This window comes from Miniopterus natalensis, chromosome 3 (genome assembly GCF_054644295.1).
Source record: "Miniopterus natalensis isolate mMinNat1 chromosome 3, mMinNat1.hap1, whole genome shotgun sequence".
In the NCBI taxonomy this organism is placed as follows: domain Eukaryota; kingdom Metazoa; phylum Chordata; class Mammalia; order Chiroptera; family Miniopteridae; genus Miniopterus; species Miniopterus natalensis.
Genome location: NC_142083.1, coordinates 51,989,085 through 52,011,340, shown reverse-complemented (window position 1 = coordinate 52,011,340; position 22,256 = coordinate 51,989,085). Strand labels below are relative to the sequence as shown.

The 22,256-nt window shown below is 35.6% G+C and overlaps 1 protein-coding gene across 1 annotated transcript; it reads left to right on the top strand.

Annotated features, from left to right (window-relative positions):
- The first annotated feature begins 2,070 nt into the window (after positions 1-2,070).
- RIOK2 (RIO kinase 2) lies at positions 2,071-21,793 on the top strand. Its single transcript, XM_016216180.2, has 10 exons — positions 2,071-2,176; positions 3,766-3,904; positions 4,662-4,778; positions 6,666-6,841; positions 9,466-9,554; positions 11,661-11,852; positions 14,243-14,335; positions 15,108-15,626; positions 17,017-17,113; positions 20,346-21,793. Exons 1-10 carry the CDS (start codon positions 2,111-2,113, stop codon positions 20,508-20,510), a joined length of 1,653 nt encoding a protein of 550 aa, XP_016071666.1. The 5' UTR covers positions 2,071-2,110; the 3' UTR covers positions 20,511-21,793.
- Positions 21,794-22,256: the final 463 nt, after the last annotated feature.

The window sequence follows — 22,256 nt, the reverse complement described above, 5'->3', positions numbered from 1 at the left end:
TAGGAAAAAAATAACACAACCCTCCATTCCAGTGGAGGTTTCCACTTAGTTGAGCATAGCTAAGATTTACTGCATTTAGGTAAAAAAGAAACCAAGGTTGTAGTATAATGGGGTTACGGGGTTGTTCTGCTTCCTGCATTCAATGATTTCAGAGTACTACTATTCTCACTGGAAAGGCTGAGCAGATTCAACTGCCTGACTTGTAACTCCAGTACATGTTTTATGAAATGCTCAGTAGGACCTTGGAGAGAAGGAAACCTAGCACATCGGTTAGTAGAACCCCACATGAGAAAAAAAAAAAAAAAAAAAGCAACTCTAAATACCGAATTCCAACATTTACACTGAAAGTTTTGAGACTGGACGCTGAGAGAGGCTAAACACCAGTGGCTGAAATGAGATCAAGGCTGAAGATGACCGCACAATCCTTGTGACCATATGTAGCGCCTACACCTAACATGAGGGGTATCAAAATAATTGCCTTTTAAAGCTGTAAAATATAACTCATGAAACAGGATATAAACACAAATACTATTATATAAATTCTGTGATCCTCATTGCTATTGCGGGGACAGTATAAGTAGATTACATATCTTCTTTCCTTTTTGTCCTGGTACAAATTGTTCAGGGCTGCTCGGGTGACCATTTCTGTAGAGGTCCACAGGAGGACCAGGGCCAGTGTGGGTTGCTCTTTCCTAAACCCCTTAAAATGCACTGAATATCCAAACCACCTAGGTCCGCTGGCAACCATCAAAATGCAGTAGAAAATTCTGGAAATGTGCAGGAGAAGCAAAGACATCTCCGCCCTCCACACCTCACACTAAGCTCACCCCCACCATGTGCAGGTGCGCTCCGGAGTCTGGAGAACCAACTTAAAACCAGTACAGTAAAACCTCGATATTATAAACTAATTCCAGCGAGGGGGTGTCCATCAAAGCCAAAAGTCCATTTTATAATAAAGTAGGTTTTCTGAATGCCTGTTAAAAATTTTGACAAATTAGTTACTTGTTTTTACTTATGTATGAAAAGTTTATTTTCACAAAAAAGTTTTATATGTATTAGTGTAATTTTGAATTTATACTGAATAGGCCTGGTAAATGCACACACTCCCCAGTCACCTGAAGTAAGCAAATGCACACGGCTGGGGCGTGGCACATGCTGAACACTGGCCCCAGGTGTTAGCACTTGTGCAGAAAGTCTAGCCACATGCTCCCTGACAACAGACTCACACACCAAGGCCACGCAGGGTGATCACGCGCTGATCATTCCAGAGCACTGTTTAGGAGAGGCGACTCTTAGATTTAAATACATAGACTATAGTTGTAGATATGTAATATTTATGTCAGTGAAAATGACAGTGTTTGTTCCAACATACGGTCTATTCACTAACATTTGTTAAAAATAACAGTGAATTAATAACAAAAAAATAACCTGTTAATTTAATTATATGCAAATCTTGGTTTAAAGCATTTTAAAATTAACAGGGTGTTAATTTTCACATATGACCTATAGTCCGAAAATTTTGTCCCTTAAATCCAAAGTCGGGAAAATGGAGGGTTTACTGCCCTGAGCCGGCTCCGGAGACTTCTCCACCAGCCCCCGGTGCCGGGCGGGCCCAGCCAGGAGAGGGGCTGCCGGTGTCATTGCTACCCGTTTATCTTTAAAGCCCTTGATCGTCCGCAGTCCCGCTCAGGTTCTTGTTCGTCCTCTGTTGGAACTCGCTCCGCCTACAAAGAGTTGGTTTTGGGGGATAAAACTTCATAAACGTTAACCCTCTACTCTCAGCAGTCCTTTAAGCAGTTGGTCCTGGCAGATATGAAAAATAAAACGTCGAACGCGTGCAGTCCGCCAACTCACATACATGAAAAAACAACACTTTGCAAAGTTCTCCGTTTTTTCATACTACGTGCCTCAGAACGCCCGACGACGTTTTACTTTCCCGTGTCAGTAAGAATCGTACCTGTATTCATTAACAAGGACCTGAAGTAATGAGCGGCGCATGCGCGAGCCGCCCTCCCCTTCTGTGCGCACGTGGGACGCCGCAGGGCCGACGTGCCTCACGTCCTCCGGTGGTTGTCCCGGAAGAGGCTTCCGGGCTCGGTGTGGGGTCGCCATGGGGAAGGTGAATGTGGCCAAGTTGCGGTACTTGAGCCGGGATGACTTCAGGGTCCTGACCGCGGTAAGGAGCTCGCCTTTTGCCCCTGTCCCCCGCCCTTTCCCACCGTGCGCCCTGTTCCTGGAAGTTTGCTGGGAGCAGAGGGCCCTGGAAGCGGCCCAGGTTGGGAATGGGGAAAAGAGGACCAGAGAGGCGGATCCCAAATACAGACAGCAAAGGCCCCTCTTCTAACTATTTCCATCCTTTCTGCTCCCCTTCTCCTGCTGCAGAGCCACGCGCATCTCGGTGGCCCCGGAAGTTATTCTCCCCCAGGGCTTCCGGACAGCCGGGGAGGGTTTAAGTTTAAGGCTCCTGAGAGTTCATAGCGTTGAGTTCCCCACAGACTCGGTCACAGAGCATCCTTACGACTCAGTCAGTCAGCACGTTTGTCGGGTTGTTAGTCACAATTTTAGAGAATTCAACGGGGTGCAGACAAGACAAGGGAGACAGCTCGTCAGTTAAGCGTGTAAATAAACAACAAGGGTAACGTCAGACAGTAAGGGCTGTGGGGATGGAAAGGGTAACAGGATGGAAGCCACGCGTGGGGCACGGAGCCTGAGTGCTGGCTTTAAGTCTACCCCCTCCTTTCCCAGTCTCCATGAAAATAATCATAATTATCATTTTAAAACCTGCTCTTCCTCTTCACTTCAGCTTTGATTCGTTTCCTTTACCTTCCCACTTCTTGAGTTCTTTCCGCCTATCACCACTACCTCTTCCCTGTTGCAGCTTCTGTTTCCTCTGGCTTAGACTGTCATCTTAATTCTCCAATATACCACCTCCAATTTTTGCATGTTTTCTGCTAGATTAATGTTCTTAAATTAAAACAATGGTTCGTACATCTCCTTGCCTAACATCCTCAAGGGTTTCCTACTTTCCTCTGTATAAAATCTAAAACTCCTTTGTGTGTATTCAAGGCCTTCCATATCTTACTCAAAGGCGTTTTCCAGCCTTCTTTTCATGAACTCTGCACCCCATCCCCTCTGAGCTACCACTGTAATAGCGGTTCCTGTGCTCTGTACTTTCTTGCCTATGTGCCATATCCAAATCTTTTTTTCTTGTCTTTCCCTGCTATTCCCTTGTCTGCTTTTTCTGTATCCCAAAGTTAGTCTCAAGTGCTGCTACTTCCTTGAAACTGATCCCTTATCATTTCTTACCTTCTAATAGAATTAGATGTATACATTCTTATTTCCATATGTAGATAATATATTCTCCAGGGGTGGAGAGTATTTGTACATATTGTTTTATCCTTTACAATACCTACATATGATACTTTCTCGTTAATATTTTCTTAATAAATACCTAGGACATCTAATTTTTAAAGACAAATATTTGGATGTCAATTTAGTATTTACCACATGTCAATTACTATGTTAAACACTCACATTCTTTACCCTTGAAGTGCATATCATTTAGTAGAGAGATAGAATATGAATATCAGTGATTATATATCAAATTGTGGTTAAAAATATGTCCAGAGAAGGTAGTAATAATGTCTCAGAATTGGTTGGGGAGCTGCATGGTCAGAGAAGTTTGAAGGAGAATTTAATTTCTTAGCAAAGTTTGATAGTAGCTATGTGTTATTTATGATTACATAATGATTCCTTTAATTTCAGGTTGAAATGGGCATGAAGAACCATGAAATCGTTCCCTGCAGTTTGGTTGCTTCTATAGCCAGCCTTAAACATGGTGGCTGTAATAAAGTTTTAAGAGAATTAGTGAAACATAAACTCATAGCTTGGGAACGTACCAAAAGTGAGTATTTGAGGTACCATTTGTGATTTTTCATTGTAACTGGCTTCCCCCAGACCAAACTTTCCAAAGGGCAGGAAGTGGAAGTTTCCAGACCAGGAAAGCACTAGCCCCAGAACTGACACTGCATACTTCTGCGGTGTTCTACTGGCTAGAGCAGTTACAGGGCTCACCCATATCAAAGAGGGCGGAAAAATAGCCTGCACCTCCTGATAGAGGTATTAGCAGATCTCAATTACGTAAGAGCAAGTAGTATACAAATATTGATGCTGCCATCTTTGGAAATACAGCCTGCCACAAGTCTTTAGAACATTACTTCTCAGACTATTTGTGGTGAGAATTGAGTTTCTTTTTTTCAGCCTATCATGGATCCATACTTTTATAAAATAACAAAAAGTCATTACTAGAAAAATGAAGTAAACTGAAAAATGAAGGCATAAATTCCTTATTAGAGTTGAAGACATAAAATAACTTGGTGAAATTGATACAAAAATTTTTTAACTTAACCATTCATTTCAGTTTCTGTATCTTGTTACAGACTAGCAACATAGACTGGTGTCAGTCTGTGGGTCACACTTTAAGTAACACTGCTCTAGAGAAGAAACACAAATTATAGGAAGAAATGCTAAACTAGTAAAACTAGGTGGCTAATCTTTTTCCAGCTAAGACTTCCCGTGTCTAAATTCTCATGACTTGAACTGATGTGACTTGGTGGTACAATGTAACTAAAATACAGTCTTTCTCATTTGCTTTTGTCTAGCTGTCCAGGGTTATCGGTTGACAAATGCAGGCTATGACTACCTAGCTTTGAAAACACTTTCTTCTAGACAAGTAGTTGAGTCTGTTGGAAACCAGATGGGTGTTGGCAAAGAATCTGGTAAGTGCTAACAGTACTATTGAATGATTTTCTTTGCTTTAGTTTATATTCGCTTTGAGAAAGCATTCGTCTTTTAGTTTATTTTTTCCAACTAAACAGTAAATGGAAAAGGTGTTTAGAAATAATACAGATTATGAAATTACCTTTAGCATAGCAGATTATTATTTTGTCATAAGTCTATCACTGAAAATTGAGTATACCAAGAATTAGTTTTCCTCTAATAACTGAAATCTTTAGCAAATATTTCATTTGCTCTTACATCTGATAAATTGGATATTTGTAATAGCTAAAATATGTAATACAAGGAAGTACTAGGAGACAGTGAATATCTAAAAACCACAAACACATCTTTTCTTCATAACAATCTGATAACAAGGCAAAGTTAGGCATGTATAGAACACAGAAAAGCATTCTAAATAGCGTTGAACCAATGCTTATGTATTTTTATGTGGAAGACGAGTAGAAATGAAGAACAGGGAATGATTTTCTTCATACCCTGCCCTCTTATACACTGCTTTTCTTTCCAGTGTAGTTTATCTTGTATAGTTGCATTGTTTATCTAAACTGAGGAAGGAGAATTAAAGTTGGGAGAAAAGGAATTATTAGGAAGCCTACCCCAAAAGAGGTTGCTATATACTTCAGATAGTTTGTATGTCTTCTGTATTAATATGCAGTTTATAGGGTATATTTAATAAGTAATATCAGAGCGCTAAATACTGCACTGTGTTTGTGTGTGTGTGTCCGCAAAATATATAAAATGAGAAAATGAAACACCTTTTGAGCTATACTCTCTTAATTTATGTCTGGTGTTTTTCAGTAATGGCTTTTTTTTTTTTTAAAGAACTTCATTGCATACAAAATGATAAATAGTACAAAAGAGAGTACAATGAAAAGGAAATCTCACCTCTCACCTCAATCTCCTGTTATTATTTCCCAAAGTTTATTGATAGCCTACATATCCTTCTAGAAATATTCTGTGTAAATAGAAATACATAATGTACTAAGGATACATATGTATACAGTCACATATCTTTTTAATCTCAGGTAAGAGCAAACAGTACTTATTATTCTGCACCTTGATCTTTTTTCTGATATTTCACATTAACAGGTTTGTCTTTCTCATAGTTACTGGGTGTTACATTTTATGGATGCTCCATAATTGACTTTACCAGTCCCAGTTGTTATGGACATTCAAGTTACTTCAATCTTTTTTTGTAAATAATGTGGTGAACACTCTTATACATGTCTTTGTGCAAATAAGTTTATAAATACATTCTTAAAAATAATGTGCTGGTAAAAGTTTGGTATTACCACATTTCCCTCCAAAATGTTTGCACCAATTTATGATCCCACCAATGTAAGAAAGAGGCTGTTTCTTGATAATTAAAGTAATAAACTTTCCCATGATAATTAAGACATGTTCAATATGTTAGTATTATAAACAACTTGTTTTGATGGTTGGAATACTCAAGGAAAGATCTGCTCCATTCTGATTATAGAATTATATTCTGACAACTAAGTATTATTCATTGAAGCAATTGCAGAAATGAACTCGTTTTTGAAAAGAAAGATATTATTAAATCGCTTCTTGTACCTATAGGACACTAAGGAACAATTAGATGTTTTCCCACTAAATTGAATTGAGCATTGAGCACCTTTGGAAGCAATAACCTTTGACACAATGCTTCCCTTTTTTATTTTGTATTAGATATTAATACGTGTCATCTTATTTTGGATTGTAATTAAATAATTTTCTTACTGATACGTATTTCTGGTGTCTAGGAAAGATAAAATTTGATACAAATAAAATCAGTGTTAAAAGATTAGAATTGTTTCAGCTTATTAGCATAAAATGTAATAATGATATTTTTAAAATCTTGGCTCTAGATATTTATATTGTTGCAAATGGAGAAGGTCAGCAATTTGCATTAAAGCTTCACAGACTGGGAAGAACCTCCTTTCGAAATCTGAAAAACAAGCGTGATTACCATAAACACAGGCATAATGTGTCTTGGCTTTATTTATCTCGTCTCTCTGCCATGAAAGAATTTGCCTATATGAAGGTATTTTAAAAATAATTTTTCATTTTTTAACCAAATAATACTTACAGCTGAAAGGCTGTAGTGACAAGCATCAGTTTGTTGCCCCCATATCTGTCTTCCTACTTCCAGTCCCAGTCCTTACAATCACTTTTAACTCATTATTGATTTGCTTCTCTTGTTTTCCTGATGATTTCCTTCTATGTAAAGGAATTTTTAATTTTTATAAATGTATAAAGGCAACATATAATCTACAATATTAAGATAGAAAAGCTTAAAGTACACTAATGATGTGATTGCCTCACAAATGTATATGTGTGAGTGTATATTTAAACTACATATGTCTATCTCTAATTGATAACATGTCTTCAATAACATTAAATTAAGCAGAAAGTGCCCGGCCGGGCGTGGCTCAGCGGTTGAGCATCAACCTAGGATCCAGGCGATCAGGGTTCGATTCCCTGTCAGGGCACATGTCCGGGTTGCGGGCTCAATCAATGACTCTCTCATCATTGATGTTTCTCTCTCTCCCTCTCCTTTCCTCTCTCTGAGATCAATAAAGATATATTTTAAAAAATAATAATAAATTAAGCAGAAAGTAACATTACATTTTTATTCTTCAGTAGGATTTATTATAACTTATCTTCAGTTAAAAAAAATTAAATTATAAAAAGTCATACAGTGTATGACCAGTGTTTCTTGGAAGTTTCATTTTGGTGTTCTTTAAGTATGTTATTTTAATTCATGTGCTTAAATTTTTAGTGGCCATGGGGGAAAATTCTCAACATAGTATAAATGGTACTGATACCATACATGTTATGTATTTCTTGTCTTATACTAATGATTTGTATCCTACAATAATCAGTAGACAGTTTGGTAGAAATCATTACACATTTTCCCAAATCTATATTAATTATATTCTCAAGGTGTTTATATGAAGGTATAGCAGTAGAACTCATTTGTGCTTAACAGGCTTTTTAAAATACATTCATATTTTCCTAGCAGAGAATAAGGTGAAAGTGAGCTACAGCTTAAGGGTTAAGCTTTGGTACACGGGCTGGACCACTGAGTTAGTATGTGCTGTTGAGCTGCCAGGGCATGTGCAAAATCACTTGGATTGAAAAAAAATTTTTTAAGCCAAGTAAACACTTGCTTGGGGAGTTTTCGGGGAGTGGAATTCGTCATTTGCTGTCCAAAGAAGATAGGAAGTAGAGAGCAGACAGTCTTTTAAAATCAACCCTGTTGAGTATCAACTATGTGTCTACCACTGTATTAAGTCTGAGGGGTAGGGTGGGGTGTAGGGGTAGATGCCAAAAGAATAACCAATGCGGTCTGTGTCTTAAAGTTGGGAAAATAACATGAGCACACATAAAGCAAAGAAAAATTTAAAAACCAAGTTATATGTGTTTAGAGAAACTTCTGTAGAGTAGAATAGTTGATGAAGGAGGTTTCATAAAGTGAGTGGGATTTGGGTAAAGTTGTGAAGCATGCATATGATTTGGCTATAAAGAGTAGGCAGTAAAATGGTGCACTTTGCAGAGAAACAACTTTGGGCAAAGACATGACTATGGGTGTTGAGGTAATAGCCACTGAGGTGACTATCCTGACTTCACTGCAAAATGCTCATTGGAGAGAGTTTTGGGAAAAGTAGGACTGGTTAAGTGGATTAAAGAGAGTTTTGAAAACTAGAAAAACTTGTTCAGACTAAAGTCAGTATTTATAGCCATTGCAGGTGTGTTTTTTTAATTTATTGGGGTGACATTGTCAACAAAATCGTACAGATTTTAGATGTACAATTCCACAATACATTATCTGTACACTGTATCGCGTGTTGACCACCCCAAGTCAAGTAGCCATTGTAAATTTTTAAATTGAGCATTGGCATAAGCATCTTAGTTTGCTGTTGGTACACAACTTAAAGGTTAGGTATGGTGGCAAGAGCTAGAACCACTATTGGAGTGCTTGGGTATAAATGACAAAGGCCTGCTTAGAAATGGTAGCATTTCAAATGGCAGGGGTCATAAAGCTAACATTCTGAAAGAAGTAATAACAGGACTTTGTAAGCAAAGCATAGAAAAAGTTAAGCATAGGGGAAAAGATGGATCTATGGATAATATGAAGTAACATTTGACTCAGACTACTACAGTGTGTATATTTGCCAAGTAATAGATTTATATCGTATATTTGGTCTGAAGAAAAGGGCAGTGCTCTGTAGACTAAAATGCCTAATCTATTGGAATGTTTAATATCCTAATATGTCAGAACACAGAGCACTTCCTAAGTCATTTTTTATTTCATTTTTTTAGGCACACTCCAATGGCAGAAACTTACAAAAGTGTAGAGGATATATCCTAAAGGCAGAGACTTTTTCACACTCACTTTTGTAACCCTTGCACAGTGTATAATATTTAATAAATGTTCAATAAATGAGTGTTTTGTAAAATGAATTAAATAAATTGGTTTAATTTTTTTAAATGTACAGCTCATTCTATGCTGTGAATAGCTATATATAAATAATCATGTGTTAACTGTAACTTTGTAAAGGCTTGTGTGTTTTTCTTCTGGTTGTGGGCAGATATATTTACTTGTATTGTTCCTTAAAAACTAATGATCTCTTCATTAGTTTATACCTGTTTGCTATGTTTTAGGCATTGTATGAGAGGAAATTTCCAGTTCCAAAGCCAATTGATTATAATCGCCATGCAGTGGTCATGGAACTCATAAATGGCTATCCTCTGTAAGTATTTTTTATTATTGAAACCATGGGTCATAATAAATGTAAAGTTCAGTTTTTTAAAGAAAGAAAAAAAATTTAATTAAGTAGAATATTGTTTCTGTGAGGTTAGAAATACAGCAATAGACTGAGGTAAATTGAAAATGCAGTTTCATTCTAACAGTGTATATTTTGTAATCTCTATGATTCATTCAACAAATATTTGTTAACAATCTACTATATGCCAAGTACTGTTCCAGGCTCAGCAGTAAACCAGATCTCTGCCCTCACAGAGCTTACATTTTGATGGAAGGACACACGCAGTAAATAGCTAAATAAGGAAACATAGGGTGGGGCAAAAGTAGGTCTACAGTTCGTGTGGAAAATAATTAATACAAGAATAAATTCTGTTTCAGGTACTCACAACTGTAAGCCTACTTTTGCCTCACCCTATATATATCAGATGGTAGTAAATACCGTGGATAAAAACAAAGCAGGATAAGGGAGACAAGAAGGACTGTGGTGGGTATAGGAGGCTGCTGTTTTACATGGAGGGGTCAGGGGAAGTCTCACTGATAAGAATCCTGGAAGAAATGAAGGGAAACCATAAAGATATCTAGGAAGATTCCAGCTGTGGATGGACGTATGCCAGATGTTCAGGGAACAGCGAGGATGTCATCATGGCTGTGCTGAATGAGTAAGGGAGAAATTATAAATGATGAGATCGGAGAGGCAGCAGGGGACCAGATGACTTAGGGTTTGTAAGTCATTGTAGTGCCTTTAAAATTTTTTTAAATATATTTAATACACATTATGCAAATTAAGGTATACAATATGTTGATTTGATACTTTTGTATATTGTAATGTGATTGCCTTTATAGTGATATTTGCACAAGGACTTTTTAATTTTTATTGAGATAAGAAGCCATTGGAGGGTTTTGAACTGAGAAGAGACATGACCTGACTAATGTTTTGATAGGATCACTGACAGCTATGTTGAGAATAGCCTGAAAGGAGTTAAGGAGAGAATTAGGAAGACAGTTTAGGAGATTATTGTAATGATCCAGTCAAGAGACTTGGTAGTTTAGATCAAAGTGGTAGATGTCAAGGTGACGAAAAGTGGTCAGATTCTGGAAATGTTTTTCTGGAAGAGCCAACATGATTTGTTTGGGATTGGATATTGATGTGAAGGAAGGTTCGAGTCAAAGGTAACAACAGGTTTTGGACCTGAAGAGTTAATCGGGGGGATAAAGCTGACATTTATAGGTGAGCTGGGAAAACTGAAGAACAGTGTGAAGTTAGAGGGTGGGACAGAGTCAGAGTTACAGTTTGGGACATGGTAAATTTGAGATACATAAGAGTTCAGAGGAGTCTAGACTGAAGTCAGTACATACAGGGTGTCCCCAAAAAATGTATACACATTTTAACAGCTGGTAGCTCAATGTTGAAAATGAAATGAATTTTAAGAAACACTACCTTCATATATACTTTTTTGGGACACCCTATATATGGTGTTTAGAGCTGTGAGCTTGAATTAGATCACCAGGAATGATTTTAAATAAGCTAAGATGCTCTAGGATTAACCTTTGAGGAACTCCAACATTTAAAGGTCAGGGGGAAAATAAAAAATTAGCAGAAAAGACTAGGAAGGAATGATGAGTGTAGAAAGAGGACAAACTAAAGAGTTGGAATACCAGGAGTCGAGTGAAGAAAGCGTAAGTTACCTGCCCAACCAAGTATGGTGAAGACCGGGAATTGACCATTGGGTTTAGGAACGTGGAAGTCATTGGGAGTCTTGACAGGGCTATTTTATTGGGAAAAGGTGGATGAAGAAAACCTGTCCAAAATGGTTTCTTAGAGTGGGAGGGAAAGATTTGGAGAAAGCACATGTAGAGGAGTTTGGCTATAAAGATCAAAGAAAGGATGTGACAGTGGAAAGAAGATACAGAATTGAGGCAAGGTGTGGCTTATTTTTTTTAATAATATATGGATGCTGTTATGTCTGAATGCTGATGGGAATGGAGGGAAAACTGCTCAGGAGACAAAAAATGGAAATAATATATATACGCACTTCCATTAAAATCGTAAATGAGTACAAATAACTTATTTTCATACTTAAAATACTTGCAGATGTCAGATACACCATGTTGAAGATCCTGCATCAGTATATGATGAAGCCATGGAACTAATTGTCAAACTTGCAAATCATGGGCTGATTCATGGAGATTTCAATGAATTCAATCTGATTTTGGATAAAGATGACCACATCACCATGATTGATTTTCCACAAATGGTTTCAACTTCTCATCCCAATGCTGAATGGTATGAGCTAAAATTGGTTGTGAATGTGAGTGTGCTTATGTGTGATGCAATCATTTTTATTCATAATTTTCTACTTTGTAATACTGTAATTTGGGTCAGTAACTATTTGGAAGTGGCTGATGTCAGTGGTCTAAAATTTTGGATATTTTTTTAAATTAAGTGATATCAAACTACTAAGTATTTCCCCTTTAAAGAATCTTTCTTATTCCACAGATGGTTTATAAAGGGGGAGTGTGTTTTTATCTAGTCTTTAAAACCTGTTCTTTAAGCTTATCCTGTGTATCGGAAATCCGAAGAAACTGCTGCGTTTATAAACCGTCAAAACAGGTTGAATTATTCGTATAACCTGACAGGCTTTTTTTTTTTAATATATTTTTATTGATTTCAGAGAAAGGAAAGGGAAAGGGAGAAAGAGAGAAACATCAATGATGAGAGAGTCGTCATTGATCGGCTGCCTCCTGCACGCCCCTGACTGGGGATGGAGCTTACAACCCAGCATGTGCCCTGACCGGGAATCGAAGCGCGATCTCCTGGATCCTAGGTCAATGCTCAACCGCTGAGCCATGCCCAGCCGGGCTGACAGGCTTTTAAAAGTCAAATATTTTTAGCCATGGAACCCTTTATTTAAGCAAATATTTAGGTGGAAGCCCAATTTTTAAAACAAAAGCTTGCTCAGAAGTAGAGACATGGAAGGAACCCCATTCTCTCTGCCTTTCCTCTCTTCTGCTCCATGGTTGCCTCCAAGAGGGCCTCACCAAGCATAATTCAGTAATCTTGGTGGCCGTAGTAAAAGTTACGGATTTGGACTGTACTCAATTGCTTTACCATTAATATCTCTCATGTCATTTTTAGCTTTTATTTTATTATTAGAAAAGAATTCCAGTAAAACCTTATCCCTGACACAGGGGGGAAATGCTTTGTATACCATGATATAATCTTATTCCTCACATTACTTAACCACTTAAACCAGCCAAATTGTGAAATATAACAGATTATTCTTCTTTATTTGTATTCTCCGATACAATTGACCATAATCAAAATCAAATTAAGGGTGAGTATTTTTTCTCCGTTATAAGTTATAATATGAGAAGCTTCTCCTTTTTCCCAAAGATAACTGTTAACACTTACATAATATGAGCAAAGTTTGAGCTCGAACCAGTTTGTGTTCAGTGAAGCTCTTCTTCCTGATTTTTATTAGAAAATATCTGTTTTTTCTAGAGAACGAAATGTCATTTTAAAATAAACTTGAGTATTTTTAACAAAATAATACTGATAGATTAATGCCTCGTACTTGGGTGGTTAATATATCTTTGGATGATGACTAAGTACCATTTTTATTAAAGTGGTGCAACATAGTAACACAATACAGGAACATCTGGGAACCAGGAGAATTAGAGACAGAAATATAATAGATATGACATTCCAAGTTAAGGCTGCATTATCGTTGAAGACTTTGTGATTTAACTTGAACTTTTATGGGCAAGTAATTGGGTGAAGGAATTCTGTTAAGCCACTAAAGATTTAGATGTAAATAAGACCTGTCTCTACTTTTGAAGAAGTCATTGTCTAGTAGGTAAGACATAAGCATACATAAAAAATATGATTTTAAAATAATTTATTGAGGTTTTTTTTCCTTAGAGTGCCCTAAAAGCAAAGAATAGTGACATTGTCTTCCTGTTTCTAAACTTCATCTTTCTCTAAAATAATAATGTAGTTAAAATTCTCCCTCATTTGGAAACCTAGAGAATTTAATCTGCTCGTGCTGCTTTTATGGTGTCCTAAAAAGCAACCAGATATTCAGAGATCCTTTTACTGTCAGTCCAGATTGTTAACATACATGTCTTTGGATTATTATTTATAAGCCACAGCATTATTTACCTCTTTGGAAGTTACTATAAGTCAGCTAATAGATATTAAAGGTATGTGAACATAATTCAGTAGTTCTCAAACTTCTTTTTATGACTTACTAATCTGTTTTTATCTTCAGCTTTCCCAGTTGACAAGGGGTTCAACTGGGTGTAGCTGATGAGAAATATAACCAGACGGACTGGAGACTATGAGGGAAGGTGGAAACCTGCTGCCCCGCAATTATAGGCCCATAGTCTTCTTTTCTGAGATTCATATTCATCTTATTGCATTACGGGAAAACTTTGAGTTTTCTAACCATAGGCGCTATATGCCTTTAACAGCTTATATTTCATGTTCCTCTGCTTTTACTTTTAGTACTTCAAACACACTGTCAAAAGGTTTTTTTCTTTTTTGTGTTTTCTTTAGAGTAACATCCTTTTCTCTTTCATGTAAGAAGTATCATAACAACAAATACTAAGGATGTTGTCATTGACTCAGAAAAAAATGAACAACAAAGACTATCAAAAATGATTCTTTTGCAGGTATTTTGACAGAGATGTTAAATGCATTAGAGATTTCTTCATGAAACGTTTCAGCTATGAAAGTGAGCTTTATCCAACCTTTAGTGATATCAGGTTTGTACTCTGCATTGCTTAAAACTAGAACTCTTTTAAATACCTGATTTACTTAGTTCTAAAAGTTAACATTTTCATCTAAAAAATTTTCAGAAAGCGACTGACCTTTGACACATTGTAATTAATCATTGTTGAGTATCATAGTTGTGTGGTATATAAATGAAACTTAAAATCTAGAAAATACCTGGTTTTGATCCATTAGAGAATGTAACTAAATTTGGGGAAGGAACACACCTAGTTGTTTATAAATTCAAGAACGTTTATTCATTGTAGGGATGCTCTGTGAATAATCCATTTGTAAGGAATTAAGCCAGAATTTGTGTTTTTCCTTTATTCAGAACTGGGCTATCTTTAATTGATTCATGGAATCTAATTATATGTACATTCTCAAGGCCAAATTTTCTCATTTATTTTATGCACTTACTTAAAATATTGTTTTTTGGCATGGGATGATTGACATAAATTAAAAGAAGTAATCTTTAGTCCCTATTGAAAATTAGATTATTAAGTCAATAAATACCAACTGAACTATCTGTAACCTTTCAATATCTGTTGTTTTGCACAATCATTTTATTTGTGAATAACAACCAGCATATATCTTTTACATTTGTATACTTAAGTAATTTAAGTATTACATTTCAAGCAAAGAAAAATCTTTAAAATATATAAACTATTAAACTCACCTAAGAATTATAATTTTTCAGAGTTATAAATATTTATCCATGTCAGGTGGATTTTCACCTCTCTGAATGCTTGACATTTCTTTTCCTAGGAGGGAGGACACTCTTGATGTAGAGGTTTCTGCCAGCGGCTACACAAAGGAAATGCAGGCAGATGATGAACTGCTTCATCCAGTGGGTCCAGATGACATTGAAACAGAGGAAGGATCTGAATTCTCATTTTCTGATGAAGAGGTATCAGAAAAACCAAAGGTTTGTAGGTCAGAAAATCAAAATGAACGAAACTCTGTAGACGAATCAGTTGACTGCTGTTACGGATCATCTGGAGACCTTGAACAAATAAAGGAAGATGATTTGTCAGAGGAAAGTGCTGATGCAGACAACTTTGACATCACTGAGTTCAGTCAAGCTTTAGAAGAAATAAAAGGGCAAGTTGTTGAAAACAATTCTGTAACTGAGTTTTCTGGGGAGAAAAACAACACTGAAAATGACACCAGGCAAGATGGTAAGACAGGTCAAGGAGGAATCCCCATGGGCTCTGAAGAGTATGAAGATGAATGCCCTCATCTAATTGCCTTGTCCTCATTAAACAGAGAATGCAGGCCTTTCAGGTATAGATTTCTGTTGATTGATTTTTTTGATTTTTTTTTTTTTACTTTAATCTGAAGGCCTATACTTTCTTCCATTCTGGTAAATGAGTATTTTTTCAGATGATGTGATGGAGTTGTATCCTGTGCTGGCCGTTATGTGTAAAATGAAAGCAAATAACTCTTCTGTTAAAATTCCAGTTACCCTCTACAGTCAACCTGATCCTAGATAACATTGATTCAGTTTTAAGCAATCTGCCTTAAAGTACAAACTGATTACTTTCAGAGAATTAATACAGATCTCTTATTCAGTTGGTCATATTTTAGGTGGATGATTGTGTATTTTCATAATTATACATCTCATGTTTGCTCTTTTCATGAAATACAGTGAATTTTCTCTGCTACTTTGAACCTTCTGTTCTTATTTGTTCATGTAATGTAATGTTATTTTTCTTTCAAGAATTTTTTTCTTACAAATATTAATCAGTCTCAGCTTAGATTAGCAGATGACCTAAAATTTAGATTTGGGATAGTTTATCCAGAATCAAACAACTATAGCTTAATGAAATATAGTATTATTTATTTCAAAATAGTAATATGACAATTAAAATTAAATCAGTACATTTATTAGGCATTTCTCAGTACATTTTAAGACTTACATCCTTTATCATTAGTTTCATTTTGAAGCAAAGCACAAGAGTTTTGTTCCTTTTTCATATAAATGTATCTGAAGACTCGGGCTTACTATCCTTTAATAATAAAAAAGTAAAATTAATATTAAGAGTGGCACTGGCTCAGGATTTTAAGTAATGGAAGAAAATCTATGTAGGGTAAATAGTCTAAACACAGAATAATTTGTTTTTACTCTCTAAACACATTTTGGGCAAAATTATTACTCAAAGTAGAAATATAATTGATGTTTCTGAAAAATATTGACTGTTAAGAATTAATATCATCTGAGTTTCTTATACTTTAAAACTTTGTAAAATAAGACGGTTTCTATCATTGGAGTTTTGCTACCTTAGCAGAGCAGATGATGTAGAATACTCTCTCACACATCTGCTTTTTTTTGGAAAGATGACAAGAAACTGTCCCAAGGATTTAGATTGTAAGAGTGAGATTTGTGTGTAGTTAAGGGAAAGAAGAAGGAATAAGACATGAATTGTGACTAAGTAATAACAGAGTTTGATGGCAAAAGTATTTACCATTTTGAAATTTTGATAGTGACTTATAAGAGTGCTGAAAAATGAAAATTGTTAATATATTTGGCTGAATTGTGGTTAGTTTTACCTTCACAAATTTTAAATATAATATTTCTGATGTATTTTGTGTCTTTATTATGTAAGCAATAATGTAAATTAATTAAGCATAATTATAAAAATTAACTAGATAAATTGTGTTGTTTTAATTTTAGAGATGAAGAAAATATGGAAGATATTACTCGATATAGAACAAGAACTCTGAGTGTTACTTCTGCAGGCAGTGTTTTAAGCTGTTCAACAATTCCTCCGGTAACCATTTATTCAATGTTTACAAGGGTTTATTAGGTCCCTACTGCAGACGGAATGCTTGTGAGGATTGATTACATGATGTATAGGACAGTCTGATCCATTTGGACCTCGCATGGTAATAGTTTAAAGTTATAACAAGTACAAATTTAGTAATATAGGAGAGAGAGAGGATCACTTTTAGCTGGGATGATCAAAGCTTTCAGGGAAAGGGCAGCATGTAAGCTTGAATTTGAAGGAGAAGATCACAGAAATTTAAATCCAAGTAGGTCTTTGTAGATTCTCATGTGGTCTAGTCCCTACATTTTAGCAGTGAGGAAATTGAGGCCCAGGTAGGTTACATGACTTTGCTGAGTGTTACCCAGCTAGTAACAGTACTGTGGCTGAAGTGTAAAGATGCACCAACTTTACTAGTTTGTTCTTAAATTTAAAAAGAGAAAAATAGATATTTTTTTAATTTTTGGTATCTCAAGTATTTGTTGGACATTTAGCAGCAATGTCCAAAAGAATTTTGTAAGGGACATTTTCTGGACAGGATAATGAGCACAGATAGTCCTGCTCCTACTGAGGCTCTTCTCTGCCTGCCTGCCTTCTCTCTGGGGTATTCCAGCAGGAAGACTCCATTCCCTTTTTAGGTTTTAAGGAGAGAGAGAAAAGTACATAATTGGTGGGTTAGATTTTTTTCCTTCTGCTTAAAGGTACAGTAGTACCTGGGTTTTCGAATGTAATCCATTCCGGAAGACCGTTCAAGTTCTGAAATGTTCAAAAATCAAAGGATCCACAGCCGACAGCTGGGCCTCAGGATCTTGCCCTCAGCAGAAGCCCTGTGGCATGTTCCACTTCTGAGGTGCATTTGTAAACCGAAGCATTTACTCCTGGTTTTACGGCGTTAGTAACCTGAAATGTTTGTCAACAAAGACGTTCGAAAACCGAAGCACCACTGGATTATGCTGAATACCATTGAAACCAGTTTTTAGTCATGAGTTCAAATGAGCAAAAAGGAGAACATCAGTTTAGAAGTTAGAAAGAAGGAAATAAAATTATTATGTGAAAAATGAATTCAAAAGAAAAGTTTTTCCTGAACTTCCCATATCCAAGTCCAGCTATATTGTCAGTAAGTTAAAATGTCTGTCCTGTGGTGGGTAATATGAGATATTTACAAAATTAAATTTGAATTATCAAAAACAAGCTAAAAATAACAGTGCTATATTTTATAACATAGCACACTTTTAGTAGTTCAGGGACCTTTGCTTGATAATAGAAACCTTTAGAGCTTGTCAGACCAAAATAAAAGAGTGAAATTCTAGAAATGTATTGGTTTTTATGTAGTCTTTTCTGATGGCTTCATAATTTACCTGGTTTTCTGGACATAAAATGTAAAGCTGTATAATCATTGAAACATCTATTGATTTCACCTGTCTTTTTTAAGAATCACACTTTATGGCCTCCTGTCCATTCTTGGCTTTGATATTTTCTATACTTACTGAGATTTACCCTTCTTTCTTTGATTTCTCAGATTCAAAACATAATTATATCTAATTACAATTGTGTAAAATTGGCAATTTTATATAAAGAAAAGTTATATTGCTAATTCATGCTACTTTCTTAGATTCTAATTTATGCTCTCTTTTGTATATAAAGATGATGGCACTGACATTGTCTTTAGGTCTTGACTGTATCCCATTTCCCTTACCACTAACAGCAGGAACTTAAAGTTTAAAATGGGGTCAAGCTATATTATAAAATATTAAGTTTGCCTTCTAAGGAGAAAAAAGGTCTCTTTAGTCTAGCTTGGTTTCTCTCTAATCTTTGAAACAAATCAATCATTTTAACTACATTTTTACAGAAATTTGCTTCAGCTGCTTGATATGATTATCTTAAGGTCTCATTGAAATGAAGAACCAAGGGGAAATTCAAGCAGAATATTTGGAAAAGAAATTGATTTATTTTTTCTTGGAAATATTCGGGAGGCCTCTTTGAATTTCTCTTTTAAATGTGGTGTATGGTCTGTTGTTTTCCTGGGATTTTTCATCTCCAATCTGTTGGGTGCCTTCTTTCCTAGTTCCCTCTCTTTTTCTTACCTACTTCACTTCTTTATTGGCATTCTAGATTCCAGTAGTTATTAGAGTGAATTTTGAGGAGACTTTTTATTACTAAAAATGTCTTTTTATTTTGTTTTCACACTTGATTGGGAGTTTAAGTATTAGAGTTGTAGTTTGGCAATAAATTTTCTTTAGAATTCCAAAGGTATTATTGTCTTTGCTGTGATTAAGAAGATGGTGTCTCCAGTATTCTGCTCTCCTGCTAGGGTGGGGAGACTGATAGTTGCCTGGCCTCCTGGGGTAGGGAAGGGTCCTGGAGGCCAGTCACTACAATTTTAAACTTTCAGTTCTTAAACTTCTGGGATAGTAGGTCCTACTAAGTTGCCCACCTTCCTAGTTTTGGGGGACAGCCTTAAGTACATCTTTGTGCCTCGCATAGGGTGGGGCATATTAAGAAGAGACCCATGCTTCACCCCTTAAAGTTTTTGTCTTCTTTTTTTCGGAGGCAACTTGGATGATGCGAGGTTATATACAATTAAATAACAGGCTGTAGTGCTTCAGGGGAAAAAAAGGTTATTGTGAATGGAATATTCAAAAATTTTATTCATTTTGGCAGTCACTGGAAGCCTGTGTCCTCAAGTAATAGAAGTCATTTGAATTTACAATCATTCACTATGAGAAAGCATTCAGCATATTCTAAAAACTGTATGAAGACTTTTCCATGGGTAATGGTGCCATCAGGTCATTTCTACACCTGAAGTTACGAAGGATCTATTTTGGATATATTTTTAACAGTAGTGCATGCTTTCAAACATAATTTTGTACTACAAAGACATGCCTATTTTTACCTAGAAAGCAGAGGAACAAGCAGTTTTTATCTTGTTTGTTTCAGTTTTAAGGGTTTTTTTTTTCTTTAAGTTTTTCTGATGTACACTAGGTGGCACTATGGTGATTTGTTATTCAAAGAATCGTGACTATATTCTTTGTTATAATCTTTCTGTTATGAATGTGATTTATTTTATAACAATTTAGTGTTATATTGCTGATTTGTATAGTATCGTTAGTATTTGGAATTTTACGAATACATGCTAACAGAAAATTTAAAAATATTAGCAATGTCACTTTGTTTTATTGAATGTTTACTTATCAGTATGGTCAATCATCGGTGATACTGATTACCAAAATCTTTCCAGGAATTGGTGAAACAGAAGGTGAAACGTCAGTTGACAAAGCAGCAAAAATCAGCTGTCAGACGTCGATTGCAGAAAGGAGAAGCAAATATATTTACCAAGCAACGGAGAGAAAACATGCAAAATATTAAGTCAAGCTTGGAAGCAGCTAGCTTTTGGGGAGAGTAATATACTTAAGATCTTGAATATTTTTCAGAACGATTTTGTGATCCCTTTTTAAGCCAGCTTTAGTCTTTTTTGGACCAAGGCAGAGAAATAAATAAACTCTTTGGTGTATAAATTTGACTCATTCAATACACGTTTTCTAAAGAATGATTATGGTAATTCTACTAAAGCAATCCAATTTTCCAAATAATTTTGATGACTGGTACATTTGCTAAAATTTATTTTTCATAATAATTAGGAATATTTGGTCTTTTTAAAAATAAAAATATTGTTTTTGTTTTTTGTTCTCTACCAAAAATAGGTAGATTCCTTGCTTTCAAATCCCAGCTTTTCCACTTACTAGTGGAAACAGCCTTAGGCAAGTCATATTTCTCTCCCTCTTTCCTTCACCATATTGGTTTTTTAACTATCAAAATTGGATTTGTAACTACTTTGTAGGTTTGTTTTGAGGACCAGATGAAGCAGTGCACAGAAAGCACTTTATATGCTTTCAGTAAAATGTAGGTATTAGAGTGATAACTTTAATGATGTTTATCTTTCTGAAATTCTGCCTAACAACTTGGTTACATTTTATTTAACCAGTGAATGAATTCACTGCCATCTTTTTTTTATTCTATAGCATTAAGGTTAAGCCAATAATGCATAATTTTATTTTCTACTATTTAAATTGGTAATGTGGTCATGGGAACAGAAACTTGAAATAGTCCCACCACAGTTTTTACAGCAGCCAGTTTTTATGCAGGCCTGAGTAGAAGTAGACAAGTTATGGGTATGGGGGCGGTAAAGGGAGGAGGGGTGAAAAACTCAATATTCTTAGCTGGGTGAATCCAAAACATGTTTCACTTCAACATTAACAGATACTTATTAAGTGTAGGCAAGAAAGAAAATACATAAGATAGGGTTCCTCCCCCAAAGACTTTATAATCCAGTGAGATGTGAAGGTGGGTGCTTAAGTATATGTACCTGATTATACTCAAGTCCCTTCTGCATTGTCCAGGAGACAAAAGGAACATCACCTATGGCAGAAAAGGACCACTAGATGGCAATATCGCCACACAGTTACCAGACAGGATGTCCTTAAATTACTGGCATCTGAGATGATGATCTAGCAGAGACAACATCAGCACATTCTTTTCCAAGATTGATAAAACAACAGATTCCCTTCCACCTTTGAAAAATTAATTTTACTGGTATTTGCAGACCTATCATTAATAAGTTCACCTTAATATAAATGTAAAAAAATGTTAAATTTAATTTCCTTGAAAATTAAACTAATATTGAAAGTACATAGCTTTGAATTTAAATTTATGTATTTTTTTTTAATATTCTGTCTACTTTAAAACATTTTAACAACAAAATAATATTGACAGCTTAGTAGAACCACAGAATGATTATTTTGTAATAATATTCAGAGTGTTAAAAGCGATTGGGAATGAAACACATGACTTCATCCTACTCAGCCTTACTCAATTGACTCAGTCCACTTTTGGGTGCTTCCTTCATAAAAACTTGCTACTGTTTGAGGACTTAGAAGGCAAACAGTTCTTTTCCGTAATAGCTTAATGTTTCCTGTGGGTCACAGTACAAAGTAGTCAAATTTAAAATTATTCAGGGTTTAATCACAATTATTTTTAAAAGATGCTTGTGAATAGCTATCAATTAGAAATTAGTTTGCCTTGTCAGATGAGATGTAACCCTCACATTTTAAAATACCTATAGTGGAACAATAAGCAAAAATAAAATTTAAGT

Bases quoted from the DNA above. Each gene is read 5' to 3' on its own strand.
- RIOK2 (XM_016216180.2), top strand. From the start codon at position 2,111: ATGGGGAAGGTGAATGTGGCCAAGTTGCGGTACTTGAGCCGGGATGAC. The intron at 3,905-4,661 runs GTGAGTATTTGA...GCTTTTGTCTAG, and splicing joins AGCTTGGGAACGTACCAAAA to CTGTCCAGGGTTATCGGTTG. The intron at 14,336-15,107 runs GTTTGTACTCTG...TTCTTTTCCTAG, and splicing joins CCAACCTTTAGTGATATCAG to GAGGGAGGACACTCTTGATG.